The sequence below is a fragment of the Haliotis cracherodii genome, unplaced genomic scaffold (genome assembly GCF_022045235.1).
Source record: "Haliotis cracherodii isolate W230 unplaced genomic scaffold, xgHalCrac1.p SCAF_15, whole genome shotgun sequence".
NCBI lineage: Eukaryota > Metazoa > Mollusca > Gastropoda > Lepetellida > Haliotidae > Haliotis > Haliotis cracherodii.
In genome coordinates this window covers 30,858,634-30,881,530 of record NW_027266270.1, presented here as the reverse complement: position 1 = coordinate 30,881,530, position 22,897 = coordinate 30,858,634, and the positions used below count along the sequence as shown (strand labels likewise).

General features: G+C 41.6%; 1 protein-coding gene across 2 annotated transcripts; it reads left to right on the top strand.

The window, feature by feature from the left end:
* The first annotated feature begins 1,629 nt into the window (after positions 1 to 1,629).
* On the top strand, positions 1,630 to 22,376 carry LOC139462508 (ETS-related transcription factor Elf-1-like). Of its 2 annotated transcripts, none has more exons than XM_071244279.1 (9): positions 1,630 to 1,715; positions 6,034 to 6,073; positions 9,610 to 9,727; positions 11,312 to 11,437; positions 14,463 to 14,528; positions 15,260 to 15,391; positions 16,607 to 16,726; positions 17,749 to 17,935; positions 18,361 to 22,376. In XM_071244279.1, exons 2-9 carry the CDS (start codon positions 6,050 to 6,052, stop codon positions 18,458 to 18,460), a joined length of 873 nt encoding a protein of 290 aa, XP_071100380.1. In that variant the 5' UTR covers positions 1,630 to 1,715; positions 6,034 to 6,049; the 3' UTR covers positions 18,461 to 22,376. The 2 variants fall into 2 exon arrangements, with proteins under 2 accessions (XP_071100380.1, XP_071100381.1); XM_071244280.1 differs by lacking the exon at positions 1,630 to 1,715 and adding an exon at positions 5,791 to 5,838.
* Positions 22,377 to 22,897: the final 521 nt, after the last annotated feature.

The window sequence follows — 22,897 nt, the reverse complement described above, 5'->3', positions numbered from 1 at the left end:
TTATATTTCTAAGTTCCTTAAACAGCCGTAGACTATTAACACAATAATGGAAGTCCTAAGAAACCCTGCTCCTTGCTCCGTGTGTACACCAAGTAAACCAACTGGTGAAAACAAGACACTTGTTCTTTGGAACAGTGTAAAAGCGGGGATTCACTTAGGTCTTGCGATGTTAAAAGAATATCCGGGATCAAACACAAGGTACCAGTTGTAGCCATAGTGAGTGACTATGCAAGCACGGTGTGTTGGGGGTGGGGATGACGAAGCATCATAGGTGAGGCGAGGTGAAATGGGGTTTAACGTCGCGTCCAAGATTATTGCACTTATATAGCGACGTGTATGTGTGTGGCTTGTACTAGTCCGGACTGATACCGATTTATAGTGCTAGCTCACTGGGATACCATACCGCAGTTTAACATGAATACCCCACTCAGACACAGTATACTGACTCCGAGCCCACCAGTCCTTGTCACTTGTGAGGTGAAATGGTGTTTAACGTTGTCTTCAAGATTACTGCGCTTATAAAAGCGACGTGTATGTATGTGCGTGGGGGTTTAGGTGTGTGTGTGTGTGTGTGTGTGTGTGTGTGTTTGTGTGTGTGTGTGGTACTATAACGGACTTATGCTGGTATTATATTGTATTATATACCGCAGTTTAACATGAACACCAATCAGAAGACCAGTTCTTGTTTTATCAACTTAATGCCGAGCGCCAGACAGGGTAACAACAATAACCATCTTTTAACGTCTTTTGGTATGACTCGGCTGGAGCAACCCCGGACCTTCCGCTCTCCGGGCGGACGCTCTACCACTAGACCACGGAGGCGGTCACGAAGCATCATAAAAGTGAACATAATAGACGGATGCACTGTTATTTGGAAAAGGGGAGGATGCACGTGATGGGTGTGTTGATTCTCGGAGAAAACGATCTTGTCCCATTGTGTCAGCAAGGTTCATAGCAGTGAACGTGACAAACGAGCGTTTTTAATACGTGTAATAATTAGTTCGGGAATAAATTTGAGTTTATTAGGCATTTTAAGTAAACTGGTTATTTTATTGAAAACATGTTACCAAATGATTCATATATGTGTTTTTTCACACTTGAACATGTTTAGTACACGCCAAAAAGGATGGAGTGGGGTGGGTACCCTCGTCAAATTACATACGAGGATACACAAAGTTGATGACGGTTCTAAAAGTACTTGCTTTAGAAATGGTCCTTTACGCAATCGCTTCACATTCCGTTACATAAATAAAACAAAAGGTTCTAAATACAAAGAAACTACGGCGACCAGTTTCACCAAAGATATAAAAAATATTCAAACTGACTCCGCAAGCTCCTCCCAAATTTAAAGACCCCACCCTATCTATACACCTCTCCCGTCCTCTCGACCTACTGTTGGCTTCCCCGAATCTGTAGGCGCATACAATTGTAAATATTGCGCTGTTAGAGCGCGCTTTAGTGGTATTGCATTCCATGTGAACGACTCATTCAAGCATGCTGATGTGACCTTGTTTGTAATGCAATGCAGGGGGCATAATTCAGTGATCCTACGCGCATGCGCAGCCTCATGATGATATATATAAATAAATCCTCTTCGAAAAACGCTTAGTATTCTCGGAGAAACCGGACTTGTCTCGCATCATAACACTGAACGCGATAGACGTGAATGCTCAGTCTGACAGATCTCTCCACCTCGCCCCCACGCTACAATACAGGTGAGTAGAAAATTGGACTTAAAGTCTTGTATGAGCGTCGAGTTGTGTCTGAATGTGTGTTTTATTTTATAAATTCAATAATCGATAATAATTGTTATTTCTTGTGTTTTTATGACTTGCATAAGTGCATATTCATTTATCATATATGCTTTTATATAAAAGACATTTAAGTATTAAATTGAAACTGAGTACAGTTAAATTCCTATGTACTGGAGCTTATCATAAAACAAGTATGTTTTTTAACAAAACAAAAAAGCTTTAAGATTTGCAATTGAAGCAATACATGCAAATACATATGGTTGAGTGATTGTACTGACGGTGCTCTATCTTTCGTTAAAAAGACACTCCCCTGTGACATTTAATAACGCTTTTTTCATTTATAAGTTTGGCTTTAAATAACATTTAAAAATAATCAGGTCTAATATTGTGGAAAGAACAGGTTAGTTAAAGTATTGATTTAAAACGGTAATTTTGGAAAATATAGCACGTGCAACACAACCGTCAATATGATGCTGTACATCTCTGCGGTTCGACGGTTTGTGTTAGACAGCTGTTTTCGGTTATATATGTCAGAATCTTTTCAAAACAAAACAATACCCTTAATACGTGATTGCAATACCTATTTATGAACAAAATATCAAAAGCAATAATTCTGTCATAATTTTATCATCGTGACTGTTATATGCAGATGACAAAACAGCAAGCAGGACAGCGATTACACGAGCTGCACGCGTGTTATCTGTACCTTAAGTAATACTGTTATGTGTTCTCGGGCTATTGTGTAAACAAAGGCTTTGAGATAACGCAATCATAGTTGATAGGGCAAGTCAGTTTGGCTCGTGACATTATCGCGGTGATAAGAGGGATTTGATCATATTTGGGTACGAACATTTTGGCTTGTTTTCTATTTAGCATCTGTAAATCAATAATGATTAGTAACCTGCATTTATTGCTGTTTTGGTAAACGAGGTGCAGTGCCTATATCCAGTTCAGACCTAGATGTTGTAATTAGATCCTTTATACCGTTATATTGTCTCTGTGTAATTATGACAATAATTGCCAGATTAAAGAAATATAATAAGGCTAGTAACAAACAAAGTAGAGGGCTGTTATGACTGAAGGCATTTGGTTTATTTACTGTTCCAGTGTGACGTTTCAAGTACAGATGCTGTAACTACTACCGTCTGTACTGAAACGCCGCATTGACAGGATAAAGAAGATATCTCCGTTAATATTACACCTTGTAAAGTGCCGCTTAACAGATATTGCTAGGAGTGTCAACTGGATCGCGTCTGACCCTTGCTCTTGCTATCCGATGGTAATCTGAACCTTTATAAAGTAACTACATCTCCATAATGCATGTTAGCTAAGGCGGGTTGGGGTTGGGGTTGGGGTTGGGGCTGGGGCTGGTGTTGGGGTTGGGGCTGGGGAGGCAACAATTGACTCCTGTAACTTGTTGCAACCAACAATCAGAGGTACGGGTGACACATCACCTGCTCAACAAGATTGTGTTGACGAAATGTTAACAAATCGTAAATCAATACCCACTAGGGTCACCCTACTTGCCGATAATACAAGTACCGGGTAGAGACTTACCCCAGTCCGGCACGTTTACACTGTTTGAGCTGAAAACAACCTTTATATTCAAGATGTTTGTTGAAGATCTGTATTTGAAAATCTTCAATAAACGCTGACGGCGGAGACATTCTCGTTAATACGTTAAGAGTCAACCTTAATACAATTGTAATATGTCAATAGTCAACCTTCATATAATTGCAATGCGTTAAGAGTCAACCTTCATACAATTGTAATGTATTAGGAGTCAACCTCAATACAACTGAAAAACGTTAGGAGTCAACCTTAATACAATTGTAATACGCGGAAAGTCAACCTTAATACAATTGTAATACATTAAGAGTCAACTTTAATACAATTGTAATACGTTAAGAGTCAACCTTAATACAATTGTAATGTATTAGGAGTCAACCTTAATACAGTTGTAGGCAAAGCGTCTGTATCTAAAGCATGCAACTTAAATGTCAGATGGAAATATGGTTCTCTGTACGACTAGATTATATAGCTTCCTCTCTACGGAAGAAAAATGCTTGTTGTGTCCGTTTACGAGCGTCTGTGACATAAACACCGACAGTCATCATAGCGTGAGTTTGGTTTATGCCTCTTTGATCAGTATTCAATTTGCATCACGGCGTTTCAGCTTCGCACAGGTCTTGAACGTGTACCACTTTAGTGAGACACACAAGCACGTGCTGGCAGAGCTAGAAGCAGAGTCTAAGATTCGAACCCACCATCTTGTCTCTGGCATGTTACGGAACGCAACTCTGCACAGCGAATTGTGGCGCGTTAAGAGACGACAGGGTCAGGGTGCACTCAAATCGTTGTAAAACGACAGGCTGATAGTACGGGCTTGTAGCGTGGGTTGTCTTGTTTGGGGGACGTTTAAGACGCGGTATTGTGTGTCACGGCGTCTGAAATGGAGTGCACGGCTTGAATCAGGAAGTGGGTCCCCCATTATCTGGGTGCTCCTCGGGTAAATGCTAGCACAGAAAGGAGACATTGCCGGATATGTCATCCCAGGAATTTATGTAGACCATGAACTTTGTGTGGAGCCCCGCTTATCGTCACGAGCCATACACCGGCCAGCATATGTTGTTTCCTGTATTAGATGCGGTTGTCTTTTACAACTGTCACCCCATTATATTAATCATTTAAATGCATGTATGTGTATTGCAAAAAAATAAAACTACACGAGTATCAAATGAAGTGAGGTGAAATGGTGTTTAACGTGGTCTTCAAGATGATTGCACTTATAAAGCGATGTGTATGTATGTGCGCGCGCGGGGGTTTAGGTGTGTGTTTGTGGGGGTGGGGTGGGGTGTGTGTGTGGGGGTGTGTGTGTTACTATAACGTACTTATGCTGGTTTTATATTGCTAGTGGGTTGGGCTGCTTGGGACCTATATATAGAATATAAATGTCTGTTCTCCAGGTTAAAAAAAACAACCACGGACCCTCATGGTGTATATATATATATATATATATATATATATATATTAGTAGCAGGATATCCGGTGGCTCAGCACCAGATGAGGTCACTGTAACTCATGTATAGTCGACCTTATTCAAAAGTGATAGCAGTATTTCTGGGCCAGGTTTAGCATTAAAGGTGCGGTCATATTTCTAAGCAGTTTTCGAGGAATTAGTATGTCCAGAGTCGGTAGATGGCCTCTGGTATGTCAATGCATGGGCACCTCTCAACCATATATGATTGATTATACTTTCAGTGTTCGGGAAAAAAAACTGTCTCTGTAAAGTTTGTTACGATGAATGATAAAAAGTGTCAAAATTAAGTTGACACGACTCGATATGCTACTTACTGAAAACTGCTAAAAGCGGACCTACGAGAACTGGACACATCAGAGATGTTATTTGTTATTGCCATGTTTAACTCTCTATTGTTTCCGCTGCTAATATACTTGTAGTATCCCTTGTTTGTAGAACGAGTGTCTCGATACTACATCCATTAATTTCATTAGGTTGGGTGCTCTCTCTCTCTCTCTCTCTCTCTCTCTCTTTCTCTCTCTCTCTCTCTCTTTCTCTCTCTCTCGCTCTCTCTCTCTCTCCCAAGCACACACAGAGTAGTCAATTCCATTTGAGCTATAACTCTATACATACAATCGTGTATTGTTTTAAAGGCGTTGATACATGTGTGGTATGTAATTTGTCTTGGTTTTCCCGCGAATACTCACTAGCTGTCAGGTGCAGCCTGTCAGGTGCAGCCTGTCAGCAGAGACCGCGTGACTAAATCCATTATGCAACCTTTACTTCACTCAACTTCTTATCTTATGCCCTTGAACGTATTATATACCCCGACAATGCGCCCCGGCGACTGGTTGATCTGATCTAGTTCTGAGAAACACCGTCTCCCGAAAACCCAATCATACTCCCACGTTCAGCCTCATAAAGGAAGTTATATTTAGATTCGGAAATCCCATGTAAGAAAATCCCGCTTCACAGTAATCGTCTGACCTACATCAACATTAGATTGTCGCCAGAGCGGTGTGCATGTATATCCTGACAGACGAATACGCCAAGCCGTCACGAAAAGTAAGAAACTCAGTGAATAATTAACAATATTGGTTCCAATCGGTGAATGTTCCTCCGCTGAATGTTTCTCCGCTGAACTGTGTTTTTTTAGAATCTTAAGGACGAAATCTTCCCGTGACGCGCGCTTGTTAGGTCTGTCCGGTATGTGAACACGTGACTTGTCAATTTATGATATGATATTTTTTTGTTTTTCAGTTACACATAAGATCTCATGATGGCAGCGCTAACAGCCTCTGTAAGTATACATTATGAATATTTTTTATCATTTTGTAGAGCTATTTAACGTTGGGTTTAACGCCGCTTTGAACAGTATTCCAGTTATATCACGGCGTGTCATAGATTTCTGGTTTGCCCAAATGTACGCAACTCTGTGGGTCTGTCTAATGGTTTGTACCGAGAAAGAATATGAGATTTTTTATATGGGTAACCTATTTAAACAACGTCCTCGTGATCTATTTGTACCGCTTCACTTAAACGTTAACCCGTCAACATCCGGGTCAGAATTAAACTTAAGCAACTCATGGTGACCACGAACTGGATCTGATGGTCAGGCTCGCTGACTTGGTTTGCGCATGTGATATGCGTATATTAAAGCCCATGGTGTCAATCACTGGATTGTCTGGTCCGGACTCGGTTACAAGCCGTATACAGCTGGAACATTGCTGAACGCGGCGTTAAACAACAGACACACACACACACGCACGCACGCACGCACGCACGCGCCCGGCGTGTAAGTAAATCTGGGCCAGACAATCCAGTGATTGATATTATGAGCAACGATCCACGTCGCCAGGATTCGATGACACGCTATAAACCAAATCACCGAGCCTGACCACCCGATTTATTCAGTCTCTCTTTCGACCAGCATAGCTTGCTGGGGACCTTTCTAACCCGACATAGGGTCCCCAATTTAGTCTCTTCTTGATTGACGGGGTCCAGGTGTGGAACGTTTGATTCAACAATATCCTTTGGGATTCAGAAGCAGCGTAGGGACGGCCGGGTAGCCTAGTGGTTAAAGCGTTCGCTTGTCACGCCAAAGACCCGGGTTCGATTCCCGACATGGGTACAATGTGTGAAGCCCATTTCTGGTGTCCCCCTCCGTAATATTGCTGGAATATTGTTAAAAGCGGCGTAAAACCCTACTCACTCACTCACTCACTCACTCATAAGCAGCTTACGTCCCCTGTTCCCCATAAGAGCCGACTATTAAATTATGGCTACTAAAAGCCTGTCGTCGTTTTCGTGACCGTTGGTTTGCCCTGGGATTGCGGGTAGAATTGGTAACCAGTAATGTATGCTTTAGGTGACAAAATGGGCGGCCAGGCTTTTAGTTGATAAGGTGATGACCCGACGGTCATGGTGTTAACCACTGGTTGAAACCCGATTATATGCCGACTGTCGTGATATAGCTGTAATATTACTGATTGCGACGTTAAGCAACAAACAGACAGACATCAAACAAACTAACCAATGTGTTAAGACTTAAGACTTATCAAGACAGGACTATTTCATAATTAGTAGTCTCGTAGTTAAACGTTTGCTCATCACGCCTAAGGTCCGGGTTCAAGCGCACTGATGGTGTCCCGCGACGTGATATTGCTGGAAAAGTAATACAAGCTGCGTAAAACCATATTCACTCAAACATTTCTTGACGTAAGATGCCATGGACTGGTCCAGACCTCGGTTCGTCAGTCTAAATGGGCTTCACACAGTGTACCCATGTGGGAATCGAACCCGGGCCTTCGGCGTGACGGATGGTCCAGACCTCGGTTCGTCAGTCTAAATGGGCTTCACACAGTGTACCCATATGGGAATCGAACCCGGGCCTTCGGCGTGACGGATGAACGCTTTAACCACTAGGATTCGTCAGTATGCCCCGTGGATCCCTTTTACGATACAGTAGCGTTAAATGAATAAGCAGCAAAACTCAACACACGTTAACTCAAAGTTAATAGGTGCGGTGGCGTAGCCAAGTGGTTAAAGTGTTCGCCCGTCACGGCCCAACATGTTCGATTCCCCACATGGGTAGAATGCGAAAAGCTCATTTTTGGTCCCCCTCCCCTCCTCCCCGCCGTGATATTGCTGGAATATTGCTAAAAGCGGCGACGTAACCATACTCACTTACATCAGATAAGCGGCGTGTTGATATTAGACCCTTGTACCGAAGGGACTTATATAAACAGTTGGCATACGCACAACGTTCAACGATACATCGATTTTACGAAGTTCGATATAATAAGAGAAAGTGAGTACGGTTTTACGCCGCTTTCAGCAATATTCCAGCAATTTTACGGCGAGGGACACCAGAAATGGACTTCACACATTGTACCTATTTCGGGACGAACCCGGGCCTTCGGCGAGACGAGCGAACGGGAAGTTCGATATAATAAGAGTGAGTGAGTATGGTTTTACGCCGCTTTCAGCAATATCACGGCGAGGGACACCAGAAATGGGCTTCACACATTGTACCCATGTCGGGAATCGAACCCGGGCCTTCGGCGAGACGAGCGAACACTTTAACCAGTAGGCTACCCGACCGCCCTCGATATAATAACAATATTATGATGATGATGCCCTGTGATAAAGACAATATCACCTACTGTAATTGAATTTAGTATGACTCGGTGTTGCACACGGCGATAAATCAGCTGCTATTATTGGCATCCAACGTGCATCCGCCATACCTCATCCAACCTCTCTATGCCATACAGTGAGCTGCATAACCTTTACCCCATATTGTACAGATCGGACATACGGACATCCGGTTGAAAAGTCGACTCTAACTAAGAATGAATCAGAACACTGCCTTTTTCTGAACCCAATACAAGGGAAACATATGAATAGTCATGTGATTTAATCAGTTGGCGTGTCACGGTTGACCTGCCAGGTTGGGAAGTTCGAATCATGGATTCTACAGTGGGTGTTTATTTATGTCTCTCTGTGTTAATTTGATACGCTGTGTGAGACTAACGGAAACGGGTGGTCAGGCCCGCTCACTAAGTTGATGCATGTCTCGTATCCTAATTGCGTTGGTCGATACCCGTGAAGATCAGGGTTAGAACTGGTCTTCAGCAACCCATGCTTGCCGTAAGAGGCGACTAACGGAAACGGGTGGTCAGGCCCGCTCACTAAGTTGATGCATGTCTCGTATCCTTATTGCGTGGGTCGATACCCGTGAAGATCCGGGTTAGAACTGGTCTTCAGCAACCCATGCTTGCCGTAAGAGGCGACTAACGGGATCGGGTGGTCAGGCCCGCTCACTTGGTTGATGCATGTCTCGTATCCTAATTGCGTGGGTCGATACCCGTGAAGATCCGGGTTAGAACTGGTCTTCAGCAACCCATACTTGTCGTAAGGGGCGACTTAGGGGATCGGGTGGTCAGGCTCGCTGACTTGGTTGATGCATGTCATCGTATCCCAATTGCGAGGATAGATAGATGCTCATGATGTCAATCACTGGACTGGCTGGTCAGGACTCGATTATTTACAGAGCGTCATCATATAGCTGGAATATTGCGGCGTTAAACAAAAAAAAAGCGTAGATCAATGCACGTGACGCCAATCATTGGACTGTCTGGTCTAGAATCGATTATTTACAGACCGTCGTCAAACAATTAGAATACTAATGAGTGCGGCGTTAAACAACAAACTAACAAACAAATATTATTTGAAACTTCTGTGGATAAACACTTCAGTTCTCTATTATTTGTAATATATTATAATAATGATAAACCTTGGCGTGTTTGTTTATGACTTTATTTCTGTTGCCAGTACCCGCACACAGCTCTACCCGAGTTTAGTCAGACGTTCGGTCACTACCAGAGTCACATGCCGACAATGATAAACGACACTGAGGCAACGTTAGAGGATCTTGCAGCAGCAATCAGAGGTATCCGATATTTTCCGTCTGACTGTCACTTACCATCAACTATCCATATAACTATACAACTCAAAAGAGGTTAAGGGCCACTCCATTACTATAGTTAATCTGTAATACCATGACAGATGTAGTATTATGAAAGAATCGGGTGCTCCTTAACTTCTATTGAGTAGTATATATCACAGCGTGCGGATAATACCTCTTTGGTTATCCGCGAAGCTTTGCTACATCATAACAGCGTTCATCCAGGCGGCCTACAGGCATTATCTTTAAGTTACGTAAACCACAGCTATATCCCGCAATACCAGTTAAATCACGGCGGACTGAAGTCATCAATATCAGATATATCACCGAGAACTTTAGTCAGCAGTATCAGTTATATCACGGGGGACTGTAGTCAGCAGTATCAGTTATATCACGGAGAACTATAGTCAGCAGTATCAGTTATATCACGGAAGACTGTAGTCAGCAGTATCAGTTATATCACGGAGAACTTTAGTCAGCAGTATCAGTTATATCACGGAGAACTGTAGTCAGCAGTATCAGTTATATCACGGAGAACTGTAGTCAGCAGTATCAGTTATATCACGGAGGACTGTAGTCAGCAGTATCAGTTATATCACGGAGGACTGTAGTCAGCAGTATCAGTTACTTGTATATCACGGAGAACTGTAGTCAGCAGTATCAGTTATATCACGGAGGACTGTACTCAGCAGTATCAGTTCTACCACGGAGGACTGTAGTCAGCAGTATCAGTTATATCACGGAGGACTGTAGTCAGCAGTATCAGTTATATCACGGAGGACTGTAGTCAGCAGTATCAGTTACATCAGCGCGGACGGTGGTCCCCAATATCAGTTATATCACAGTTGGACTGGTGTCAGCAGTACTATCTATATCACAGCGAAAGTATTACAAAGTATAAATTATATCATAGCGAACTGTGGTCCTCAATATCAGTTATATCACGGCGGGTTGTAGTCAGCAATACCAGTTACATCACAGTGATCTGTAGTTACATCATAGTGGTCTGTAGTTACATCACAGTGGTCTGTTGTTACATCATAGTGTTCTGTAGTTACATCACAATGGTCTATAGTTACATCAAAGTGGTCTGTAGTTACATCATAGTGGTCTGTTTTTACATCATAGTGATCTGTAGTTATATGACAGCGGTCTGTAGTTACATCGCAGTAGTCTATAGTTACATCACAGTGGTCTGTAGTTACATCACAATGCTCTGTAGTTGTCGATGATTACCGAAACCAGAGTAAATGCGTATATTATGCGAAAACGCTTTTATTGATTATACGGCTGGGCATGTAAGACTATTTTAAGGATAAGGAAAGACATGAGGGTGATAACAGTATCTATTCAAATGAAACATTCTATACAATGTGAATTTGTATAAAACATAACGTATAAAATCTACATAAATGTCAATTAATCAAATGTGTAAGGAAAATTCCTATGGTAATCATTAGCGTTGAGATAACAGTGCATATTTATACGTCTAATCTAATCACCGTGTCCCAAGCTTGAAAAGGCATTAAAATCGACCGGTTCAACTAAATATAATCATTATGCCTTCAGAGTCGATGCAGCCTGGCGGCGGATGCGTGGAGTCTGGACTGGGCTCCGGCTACGCCGAGATGACCGATTATCAGATGCACCCTACCTACACAATACTAGCGACAAGCGAGGAGCGATACATCAGTGGTATGTTTAATCATTTTATTTTAACACCGTAAATAACAGGGTTATCTTTCAAATTAAATCAGTGAAGAAAACATGCGACTTTAGATCTATCAGATACCCTTACATGTTTACTTTGACTTTAGTTTATATTAAAAGGAAAACACGATCCGGATTCTTTTAAGTACTTCGCTATGCCATTGCGTCGCGTCTCCTGCTAACATAAATTTGTAGTCTAGAGTCGAACAAATAAATGTCAACTTGATCTAAGAGTTCATTTACATTTATCCATAAACTTTCCAACATTACCCAATGGCGTTGATCATCCGTTCGGATGTCAGCTGTCAGGATGTTCGACGGAAAGTTTAAATAAGTCTTCCGATTAAAACACGCCTGTCATACGACATTTCTGATAGCCTTCCTAAGATTTGACACTGAGAATTATTCCTCATTGTTAATCTGTGAAAGAATCTTGACAATAACTAACACACAAACTAAAAAGCCTTTTATGATTTTTTGAATAGCCATAACGGATTGCAATGCCAAGGGAAGCCTTCCACATTAGCCGAGCAAGTTGATTGGTTGTTAGGAAAGCCTACTTTTTATTTGTATGTAGGTCACGTGTCCTGACAGCCGCCTCTCAATAGCCAGACCGGTCTATATTTTTCATGATTGATGTTCCATTGGTCTGTGTCACCGGAAAACCGGAGTTGTTTTATAAGGACACATTGTGACAGCACGTATGTTTTTGTCCATCAAAAGTATCTGCCGATGTTTTCCTGCAACATCCGAAAACTTCCTACAGCCTGCAACCTCGGGGCAGCGCATTACTTGTTTTGTACGCTAAACGGAACCAAACTAACCACTAACCTTTATGATTATTCGTCTTCTCTATATCAGATGGCATTTTTTGTTCTTTAACTATATTATCTAACATATCCTACTGATAAAAGTTCATTATTCACATTAGTTCATTATTAACATAAGTAGCGCCGAGTAAAAAGCCGGGCCGAACGCTCAGTTTGACAAAGGAGAGAACTCAATTGTATCGCGGTACAGTGTGAGTGAGTTGTGTTTAACGCCGCTTTTAACAGTATTCCAGTTATATCACGGCGTGTCAGCTTAATGTGGGAGGAAAGCCCGAAGTAATGCAGGTCTCACCACTTCGGTGAAACCCACGAGCACGGGTATGGTGCTGACAAACCTAGAAACATAACTTGGGCGGCGTGCCAAAGGGAGCAACAGGGCACAGCGAATCGGGGCGCCTTAGACGACTGGGCCACCCGTGCCCCGCTCGCGGTACAGGGAAAAGTTGTGTATGCAGGTCCGAATAGGACAAAAACAGGGCATAATTCTACCAACCACTAAGTATGATGATGCGAGACTTCTGGGATTTGTCCAGACAAGTGCAAAGACAGCACATGTAAAACTCTGAATATGCTATCAGTAATAGGTATTTATGCATATTTACCGAAAAGTGAGAAAAATATTTAAAAAAATCAACAACAAAGTATCAGAATGGTATTTTAAAATTATTGCTTAAAAAAATGAATGACAATAATTTGTCCAAAAAAATGGATAAATGTTAAAGGTTAGCAATAAATATATAAAAAGCACCCCTAGTATGCCAAAAGTATGTATTTATCATTTTGCTACTAGCAGATACCATATAATAGTCTAATTATATGGTCTCTACTACTAGTGAAGAACGTATTTCTAAGTATGGCATTATGGCCTTTATGATCTCCTAATAGATTCTATCCACAGTGCGGGAAAAATGTGTGGACTACGTAACTTCCGTTACCTTATTAGTCACCATGAATATGCAGATGATCTATTTCAGGTCAATAGAGAAAGTTTACTTGGAAAACTGCGGGTTATATCGTTGTCCATTGATAGATCGGGGTCAGGCAGAAGTAGGTATCACCGCGTTAGTAACTCCGTACTTGCTACAGGCGGGAACATTCCGAGGAAATTGAAATTGTTAACGAAGCGAGCATTTACTAGTTACTGATTTGCGTTAATCGACAGCCGCTAAGAGGCGTTTCCCGCGTGAACTACCGGAAATCAGAAATGCCGCGATACGACAAATGCCGCGGTACTACGTGGTTCGAGAATATAGGCCGTCCTGTGTCAGAACCCTAAGGGAATGAATAGCACCTGTACAGTGGAAATAAAAATCGTTTTATTAAATTGACTGGCATATTATATGATGTTCTACACTCCGTTTACGTCATTTGCGTAACGAGTGAACACTTTAACCACTAGCCTCGCTGCCGCCCCGATTCCCTTGAGAACAGATGGGGTCCTGATGACCTTAAATTTGTGAGGCTAGGGTAACCGCCAAGTTGATAATATTCTACTTTATTAGTCATTAACATTCCTTTTAACAACTTGTCTTGATGATTATGATTATAGTGTTCATTCATGTTGTTCAAAATACCAACGCATAATAGTAGAATAGTGTGAAATGTAAATTGAATGTATTTATGGCGGTGTTGCCTATTTGTTATATAAGGCGCACGCTCGTAGCGCCGAAGCCCCGGGTTCTATCCTCACAAGGAGATGATTAGTACATGGGTACAGTGTCCTCCAAGCGATATGGCTCAAAGCACATTAATACCATTAAAACTTACTGTTTCTTACTTTTTACATCTTTTTTACATTTATTTGGAGCATTTGTTTTCCATGTTTTTTTTAATATGATTGATAAAGTAAATGTTCAATGGATGAAATAAAAAAATAAAACTCAAAGGGTCACCTGCTTTCCTAAACTGGCCTACATCCGTTGAGATTTGTTTTACTCGATACTGAAATTAGAGTAAAACTAATTCAAATTATATTCTATATAACAGTAAAAATATAAAAATTATAGGTTAGCTGGTTCGGGAACCAAGTTATTAAAAAACGTTAAGTCTGAAATGTGCGACTAAAATTCATTTCAAGGTCATAAGATGCGTGTCTAAATATATTTCTGGTTAACAATGACAATTTTTACTAGATCTCCAGAATGATGTTTTGGGAAATACTCATCATTCCGAAATTTCAGAATGGATGACCGACCTTCCCGACATGCCCCAAGTCTCGATCGACGACGACGACGACAATCAAAGTGGTAAGTGTTTCCTTCGCGACGTCTTCCGCTGTCGGCGTTCGCGTGCCTTTGTCTTAGAAATGATGTCTCTTAATAAATGGACAAGGACGCATCAATATTGTCTTCACCGAATACTGTTTCCTTTTTGGGGTCAGTGTTGTGTGTATCCGTGACGTGTCCGTCATTCGTCCCCCGTCGCGATTACATTTAAGAGGAAGTGAGCCATCGAAATGTCCGTTTGGAAGGTCACCGATTGTGTGCCTTTTGTAGGGTAAATAAACTGTACTTTTCAGAATATTTGATTATGATGTCGAGACACAAATCGATACACGTGTTTGTCAAGCATTTAAGACACCTTTAGCTGAAACAAAAATACTTGAATGGTGTATGTGGGAAATTACACCTACGTGTTTAAGATAGGTCATATATCATAGTAGAGGAGTGTGTGTGTGTGTGTGTGTGGGGGGGGGGGGGGGGTGTGAGGGTGTGTGGCAAGATTAATGGGGTCATGAAGAAAATCCATCCAAAAATGGAGGTCACGTAAATTTGTCAAAACTATTGTGGCGAGGGTCATGAAAAATTGACACAGTTCTACTGTTTACAAATAGAATGACCTATCTCCAACAATACCGTCCCTCCCCCATAATAAATTACCAGTTCTTTATTGAGGTACAGACGTGGTACAGCTTACAGTGATGTAGCACAACGTTCACCCATTAATTCTTCAATGACCATGTCTGCTGTTGTTGCAGTTGTTCTGGAGTTGGAGGACTTGTCGTTCCTGGACGAGATTGTTGGCACAGACTGCAACAGTGACGGCGAAACTAGCATCCACAGTAGCTTCAGCGACGGTGCCCCGAGCCCAACGTCCTTCGAACAAACAGGTAGGCAAATGTTAGGTTTGTGTTGACATCAATACAAGTGGTAGGGTGTGTGGTCGCCATGTCGAAGGCTCCTGATGTCCCGACGATCTGTGGGAATTGACGCTGGAAGATTTATAAAGGCGGTGTAAAACTATATTCACTCACTTCAAGCTACCTCATAGTGGTTAACCTTAGGCCTGGGTCCTGTTTCAATAAACAATCCAATCTCACGATTTGGTTAGCCTATATGTTTCGACATTCGGTTCACTACGACGCTTTGTGACGCCCCATTACCCCTTCATGGACATGAGGCAGCCCCCATAGAAGGGGCCTCAGTTGAACAAAGTCAAAATGAAGGATGCGTTGTCTCTTCAGTCAAATCAGCTTTCTGAAACTTCCCTTCCATATTGATTCTGAAATTTCGATGTGAACAAACGAAAACCGACACAGAGCAACAATGTTCCTTCGATGGTACTCCCTTTAAGGTATAACCTCCATGGCGCTCAGAAATGAGAGTGGTTGGCGCTTGGATGAGGAATAGAGAGTGAGTGAGTTTGGTTTAACGCCGCTTTTAACAGTATTCAAGTCGTATCACGGCGTGTCAGCTTAATGTGGGAGGAAAGCCCGAAGTGATGCAGGTCTCAGACGTTTACCACTTCGGTGAAACCCGCCAGCACGGGTATGGTGCTGGCAAACCTAGAAACATAATCGGGGCGAACCGGGATTCGAAACCACTATCATAGGTTTCTGGCGTGCCTAAGGGACGCAACTCTGCACAGCGAATCGCGGCGCCTTAGGCGACTGGGCCACCCGTGCCCCCCTGGATGAGGTATAAGTCAGTATGATATGTCTGGGGTATCCATGTTAGACTTCGACATGATATGTCTGTGGGGCAGCACTATAAAATCGGCATAAGTCCGGGCTAGTACAAGCAGATAGTCCCGCTCTGTAACACCCCAGGGTGCGTGTCATCATGCCCCGATTATTTTGATCGTTGCTCATGCTTTCATTCACTGGTTTGTCTGGTCCTGACTCGTTCATGCACATGCAGCCTTGATATAGCTCAAATATTGATTACCTTGACGTTAAACAAAATTCTGCCTAAGAGGTCAATTACTGGATTGTCTGGACTCGATTATTTACTGACCACCGTCGCACAGCTGGAATATTGCTGAGTGCGGCGTTAAGCAACAAAGACAATTCACTCTTTACTGATGTGTAATTAATCCTCAACAGAATACAAGCCATCTCTGCCTGCGTTTGACCAATTTTGGACAAAACAGAAACCGGACCTGGCCAGTCTGGAGGAATCTGACGAGGAGGATTACGTAAAACCATACTGCAAGAGCCGACGAGGTGAGCATCATCACACTATCTAGCGTTATCTGGTCGACTAGATTTACCTGTCTTAACCGTTAGTTGGTATCTAGGGACATGCATCCCGTTCAGGAAAGAGCGTGTTAACGATACGGTTTTATCACAGAATGTTATCTCTAGTGGCTCGTCTAGACGCTCGTTATTGTTGTGTGTTTCCATCGCTATTTTGACTTTTTCGCTAATTTCGAATTTTTGGGAATTCGAGATTGGTTACTCTCTTGCGTGTACGTTATATTTTTGGTGACAAAGTGTTTTCTTGACGTGATGTTTCCTCCTAACACACAATTTGAAATAGGTGCTTTTCATTTTAGTTAAAATGCTGTTTTTAAACAAAACCGATTTCGGGACAGAGTTTTGTGATCTAGTTTCACTGGCGTATCTATCCGTGAACGTTTTCACCCACAACCAGTCAAATTCCGTTATCCTATCACGTTAGTTTCCAGTCGACTGATTTCCGTATTGGGTGTAAGTGACTTTTCACCAAAATATTATCGTTATTTTTAAAAAAATGTTATATAAAATGTTTCTACGTGACATGCTTCATCGAGCGATACCCAAAAGCTGGACGACCTACGGCAACACGTGACTTTAATACGTCACAATGTAATTTTCATTCTGCATTCGTCTCCATTGTTATAAGCACCAGTTAGGACTGGTGGATCCAGGTTAGAATTGATTCAGCAACCCATGCTTGCCGTAAAAGGCGACTATGCTTGTTGTAAGAGGCCACTAAAAGGATCGGGTGCTCATTTGGTTGACGAATGCTATCGTATCCTAACCGTTTATATCGATGCTCATGATGCCAATCACTGGGTTATCTGGTCCAGATTTGTTTATGATGTCTGGACCAGACAATACTGGAACACCACACAAACAAACACACTTACGTGCAGAGTGAAGAACTTGACGCTGAAAATGGCACCTTGTAGGATACGCAACGTTGTATGAGCCTCGATGGCTTCCTTTATGAATTGCGCTGTAACTCGCCATTTTCTCCCCAGGGGCCAAGAACGTGTTGCTGTGGAAGTTCATCCTGCAAGTCTTGGAGAACCGACCGGACCTCGCCAAGTGGGTCAACAGAAGCGAGGGCACGTTCAAGTTCGTGGACACCACCGTGATGAGTCGAATGTGGGGGGAGAAGAAACGCAAGAGGGACATGACCTTCGAGAAGCTCAGCCGCGGCATTAGGTGAGTTGATGTTGTCGTAGTTGAAGAAATAGCAGTTGCAGATGTTGAGGTAGTCGCGTTCATACGTCAGGGAGGGTATGTGTGGGTGTGTGTGCGCGTGCGTCAGACAGGGTGTGTATGTGTGTGTGCGTGTGCCCGCGCGTCAGGCAGGGTATCAACAAGTACCATCTTTTAAAGTCTTTTGCCATGACGTGACCGGCGATCGTATCAGTAGTAGAAGTGGGGTTAGTAGGAACATTCGCAGCAATAAATGGGGTAGAGTGATAAATAGTAGTTGAAGAAAAAGTAGTAGTTGAAGCAACAGCAGCAGCACCAGCAGTAGTAGTATAAATTAATACATGTACCAGTGGAATGAGATACAACACAGTAATCTATTCAAGAAGTCCAATAAGCTATTTCCCTAACGGTATGCCCTTCCTCCACAGACACTACTACAAGTCAGGCCTGATGTCCAGGATCGAGGGCACACGCTTAGTTTACAAGTTCAACTGGCCCCAAGTCCCAAAGCCCTACAGGAAGAACTGAGTGTCTGTCATGTCTGTGAACAAAGCACAGTAATACCACACTGCCTTTATCAAATAGCAGATGTTCCACGTCACAGTCAGGAACGAAAATGAGCCGTAATAGATGACGTCATGATGACGTCTTTTTATGAAACTGCGTCATCAGAAGCTGTGACTTATTGAGTATAAGTGACGTATTGACTACAATCAATGTGTTTCATATTTCTTGATTACGCTATGAAAAATGTCATTTGTTGGTTGACGTTAGTAATTCATGTGTGTTTTAAGAACAACGATTTTTTATGATGTTGAAAAGATTTTTAAAGTTGTCACCGGAACGAAATGGCGAAATCTTTTTAGAAAGAGGGATTGAAAAACATCTATAATGATCCCGAAAATGATCGTGAAAATCTAAGATCTCCATAAATCCGTCCAAGTCATTTCAACATAAACTCATACAATCTCATTTATTCTAATAAGCTGTTGACATTGTACAGTCGCATTACGTGTAACCACCGAATGCTATTTATCCCACAAAGAGGCCAACAGTTACGTGTATTATAGCGTCAATGATTTGTTTTGATCATAAACCCTAACAGGTATATATAACACTGGGGCCGTGTGCAGAATTGTGACGTATTAGGCCACGCGTTACGTCAGCTCTGCCAGCCTTTTGGGTACCGGTCGATGGCTTCCTTTAAAAGGAAATATTACCGTTCGTGCTTTGATGGGCGACCACCAAGTGTTCATCGTCTCATCTTTCTAAAGATCCTCCATTCCATGTGATATCGTCTTTGTTTTGCTGTGTTCACCTGTATTAGGGCTACTTTGGTATGTCATCCTAGTACTATAGTCTACATCAAAATGGTGTCATAGTTTGGTTGAGTTTTACTCCCTTGGTAATTGTTAGATATAAATAAACGTATGCGTTGGCGATTTCGGTTTACCACTGTCGAAAATGGAAATATTACATAATTAATAAAAAGATAAAATCGTTTCCACTCAACTTTATGAAGAACGTTAACATAATTAATCTTGGCCTCGGCTTTGTATTTTGTGCAATGCGTGAGACAATCAGTCACTATTAGACTGATAAAAATCATGAATTTTTAGTTTGTATACGAAGTAGGTTTTGAACTACTTGAATCAAATTTGCTAAAACTGCCAATTTGCCGAACTCTGTGCGCCTTTATGAACCTTTATACACCGGTCTACCATGTAGACGTTTTGTGTTAAGCGCGTTTATGTTTAATTTAGGTATTCAATTTGATAAACTATTTGTGCCAAATTTTCTGTTGTACAGTTAACGTAATATATGCAAACAAATGTCTTTTGACCAAATTAAAACTTGACGTGGCCTACCTTCTTTGCAAAGAAATATGCATTTTGTCAATATTTTGTTATTGTTATTATTATTGGATATTGCATGTTGCGATTAAAAATCCCCTTTCTGTTGTCAAATTTAGCTAAAATGTTACAAGAATCTTAAGGAAGTAAAAAAATAAGTTTGCTATTTTAAGTTGATAAATACTCGTTCTACACTTTTCGCCATCATATTTACCTAGGGAAGTCCACCATTGCCTGTGTTCAATCTTTTGTATTTATTACCTCCTGTATATTCGATACATATTTACATTTTTAATGTTTCTGTGCATTATGCATCGTATTATGTTTTGTACATATTCACATGCACACACTCATAATTTGTTTCTTGTACCAAGATCGCGTTATTGAGCAGCAAGTGTCACGTGACCTGCCATGATGTCATATGACACATTTAGCTGTATAAAAGTCGTATTTTATCATACAAGTCGACTTCCGATATCTCGTATAGGGAAAACCAAAACTTCTTGTTATCCGTTGATGAGATATTCGAATATGACATTAACTGTTACAGGTTAATTGTATCAAAATACTACAAATGTACTTTCAGTTCGCTCAATCCAAGTTCCCTTTTAGCATAATTTGTAATCGTTTACTTCGCTTAACCCGAATTCGTCATATCCGGCGTGGACAAATTCCTACAATTTAATATAGACATGCACCACTATTGTGTGCAGAACGTGTATGATGTTGAAAATAGGAATATGTTAAACATTATATATACAATCAGAGATATTTATCTTTCACACGCAGGGCGCGAGTCGTCAAGTTGTCGCAGGCGCCGCAGGCTGCTATGCCGAGTTGCGTCCCCTAGGCGCTCCAGAAACTTATGATTGTGGGTTCAAATCCCGGTTGCTGTGTATTTCATGATATTTTCATGAACGTATTACCGTATTAACGACAGTTTGCCAAACCAGGTCACGTATGCTTGTGTCCGACTCTCCATTCGTGTGTTTTTTAAATTTTACATTCTTTAAATCTCCTAGACTTTATTTCACTAACTGATTTGTGTAATAGAATACATTCCATTCCATGTTAATATGATTTATATTTGTATATTATTGAACTGAACCGTTGATTTAACTTTTAATGCTTAAAAATGTTTAACCCGCATTCCATTCGTAAATGTCACCTGTCAATCAAACAAAGCTAACATATAGCGTGTACGTATGTGTAAAAGAGTTTGTTCGTCATAGCGAAGGTGCGGGTTCGATTCCCCATATCTGTACAATGTATGACGCCTCTTGGATTTTCCAGCATTAATGTTGCCTTAATAGTGGTAATAAAAGCGACGCAAAGCCCCATTAACCTAGTACAGCGAGAGTCTATATTTTCGCTTATGAGATTGCTGTTATTTTGAATAGCATCATGGGCCTCGCTGTTAAGATGCCATCGTCACCACATCAACGATAGTAACACACCCATACCACCGCCACCATCACCATGTAACCTCCAAGGGGGGGGGGGGGGCACGGGTGGCCCAGTCGTCTAAGGCGCCGCGATTCGCTGTGCAGAGTTGCGTCCCTTGGGCACGCCAGAAACCTATGATTGTTGGTTCGAATCCCGGTTCGCCCTGATTATGTTTCTAGGTTTGTCAGCACCATACCCGTGCTAATCGTCTGAGACCTGCATCACTTCGGGCTTTCCTCCCACATTAAGCTGGCACGCCGTGATATAACTGGAATAATGTTAAAAGCGGCGTTAAACACAACTCACTCACTCACTCCATCACCTCAAGCACGCTCACTCACGCCACATATGACAGGTATAATAACACAATGGCCACGCTATCAGATCTTTTCAGGTGATACATCCCAGGTATAGGTCCCCAATAAACTATGCTGGACGTAAGAGGTGAATAAAATAAATCAGGCTCGGTTTCTTGTTGACAACGTGTCATCGTACCCCAATAGTGTCGGACATTGCTCATGATATCAGCCACTGGTGTGTCTGGGCCAGAGTCAGTTATAATCAGACCGCCGTGATATAGCTGGAATATTGCTGAAAGTGGTGTTGGACAACAAACACACGCACATAGATCATTAAAAGATAAAAAAGATAAAAATAATTAGGCTTAAACACCCTTCCGCTAGTAAATAAAATATTAGTTCTTATGCTCAGGCAATGAAAGTGTATGACTTACAGCATATCAAATTATCACAGACATTCAATTACGAATATCTTTCAATCACATCTGCATACTTTTGTTGTTGTTTGTTTTAATGTTAATTATGTTTTGTTAGTTGAAAACTTGTATCTCATTTTATTGCGTAATCTTCACTTTTTGTGAAATGTTATTGCATTTACGTTATTACGTGGCTTCACGTGGAATTTTGTGAAATATTATGAAGATGTTACGAAGTATTAAAAATATGATACATTTTAGAGGTTTTCAACATATATTTTATGAACAAATATTCGTTACGTTTGGAGAACTTTATTGACACGTGTCATGTTAATCAAGGAAAACTATATAGCATATGTCATTTACACTGTAATTAGATTATTGTGTATATAATGTATGTATACATTTTTTTGTACATATATATATTTTTATGAACATGAGTAAAGAAAACTATTTTTTATCAGAAACCAACTTGTGTCTTTTATTGTGTGTGGCGAACGTGAGTGCTTGTGTGTGTTTGTTTGTAACGCCGCACTCGGCAATATTACAGTTTCATGACGACGGCCTGTCTGGACCTGACAATCAAGTGGTTGATATTATGAGCAACGATCCACACCGTTGGTACACGTTGACTCGGCATCAACCAAGTCGCTGAGCTTGGCGAGGATGTGGGTGGCCCAGTCGTCTGAGGCGCCACAATTCGTTGTGTAGTGTTGCGTCCCTTGTGCACGCCAGAAACCTATGATCGTGGTTCGAATCCCTGCTCGTCCCGATTATGTTTTTGGGTTTGTCATCATTATACCCATGCTCGTGGGTTTCATCAAAGTGGTAAACGTCTGAGACCTGCATCACTCGGGCTTTTCTCACACATTAAGCTGACACGCCGTGATATAACTGGCATACTGTTCACAGCGACGTTAAAACCAAGCTAAAACCCAATTTTTTGTAAGT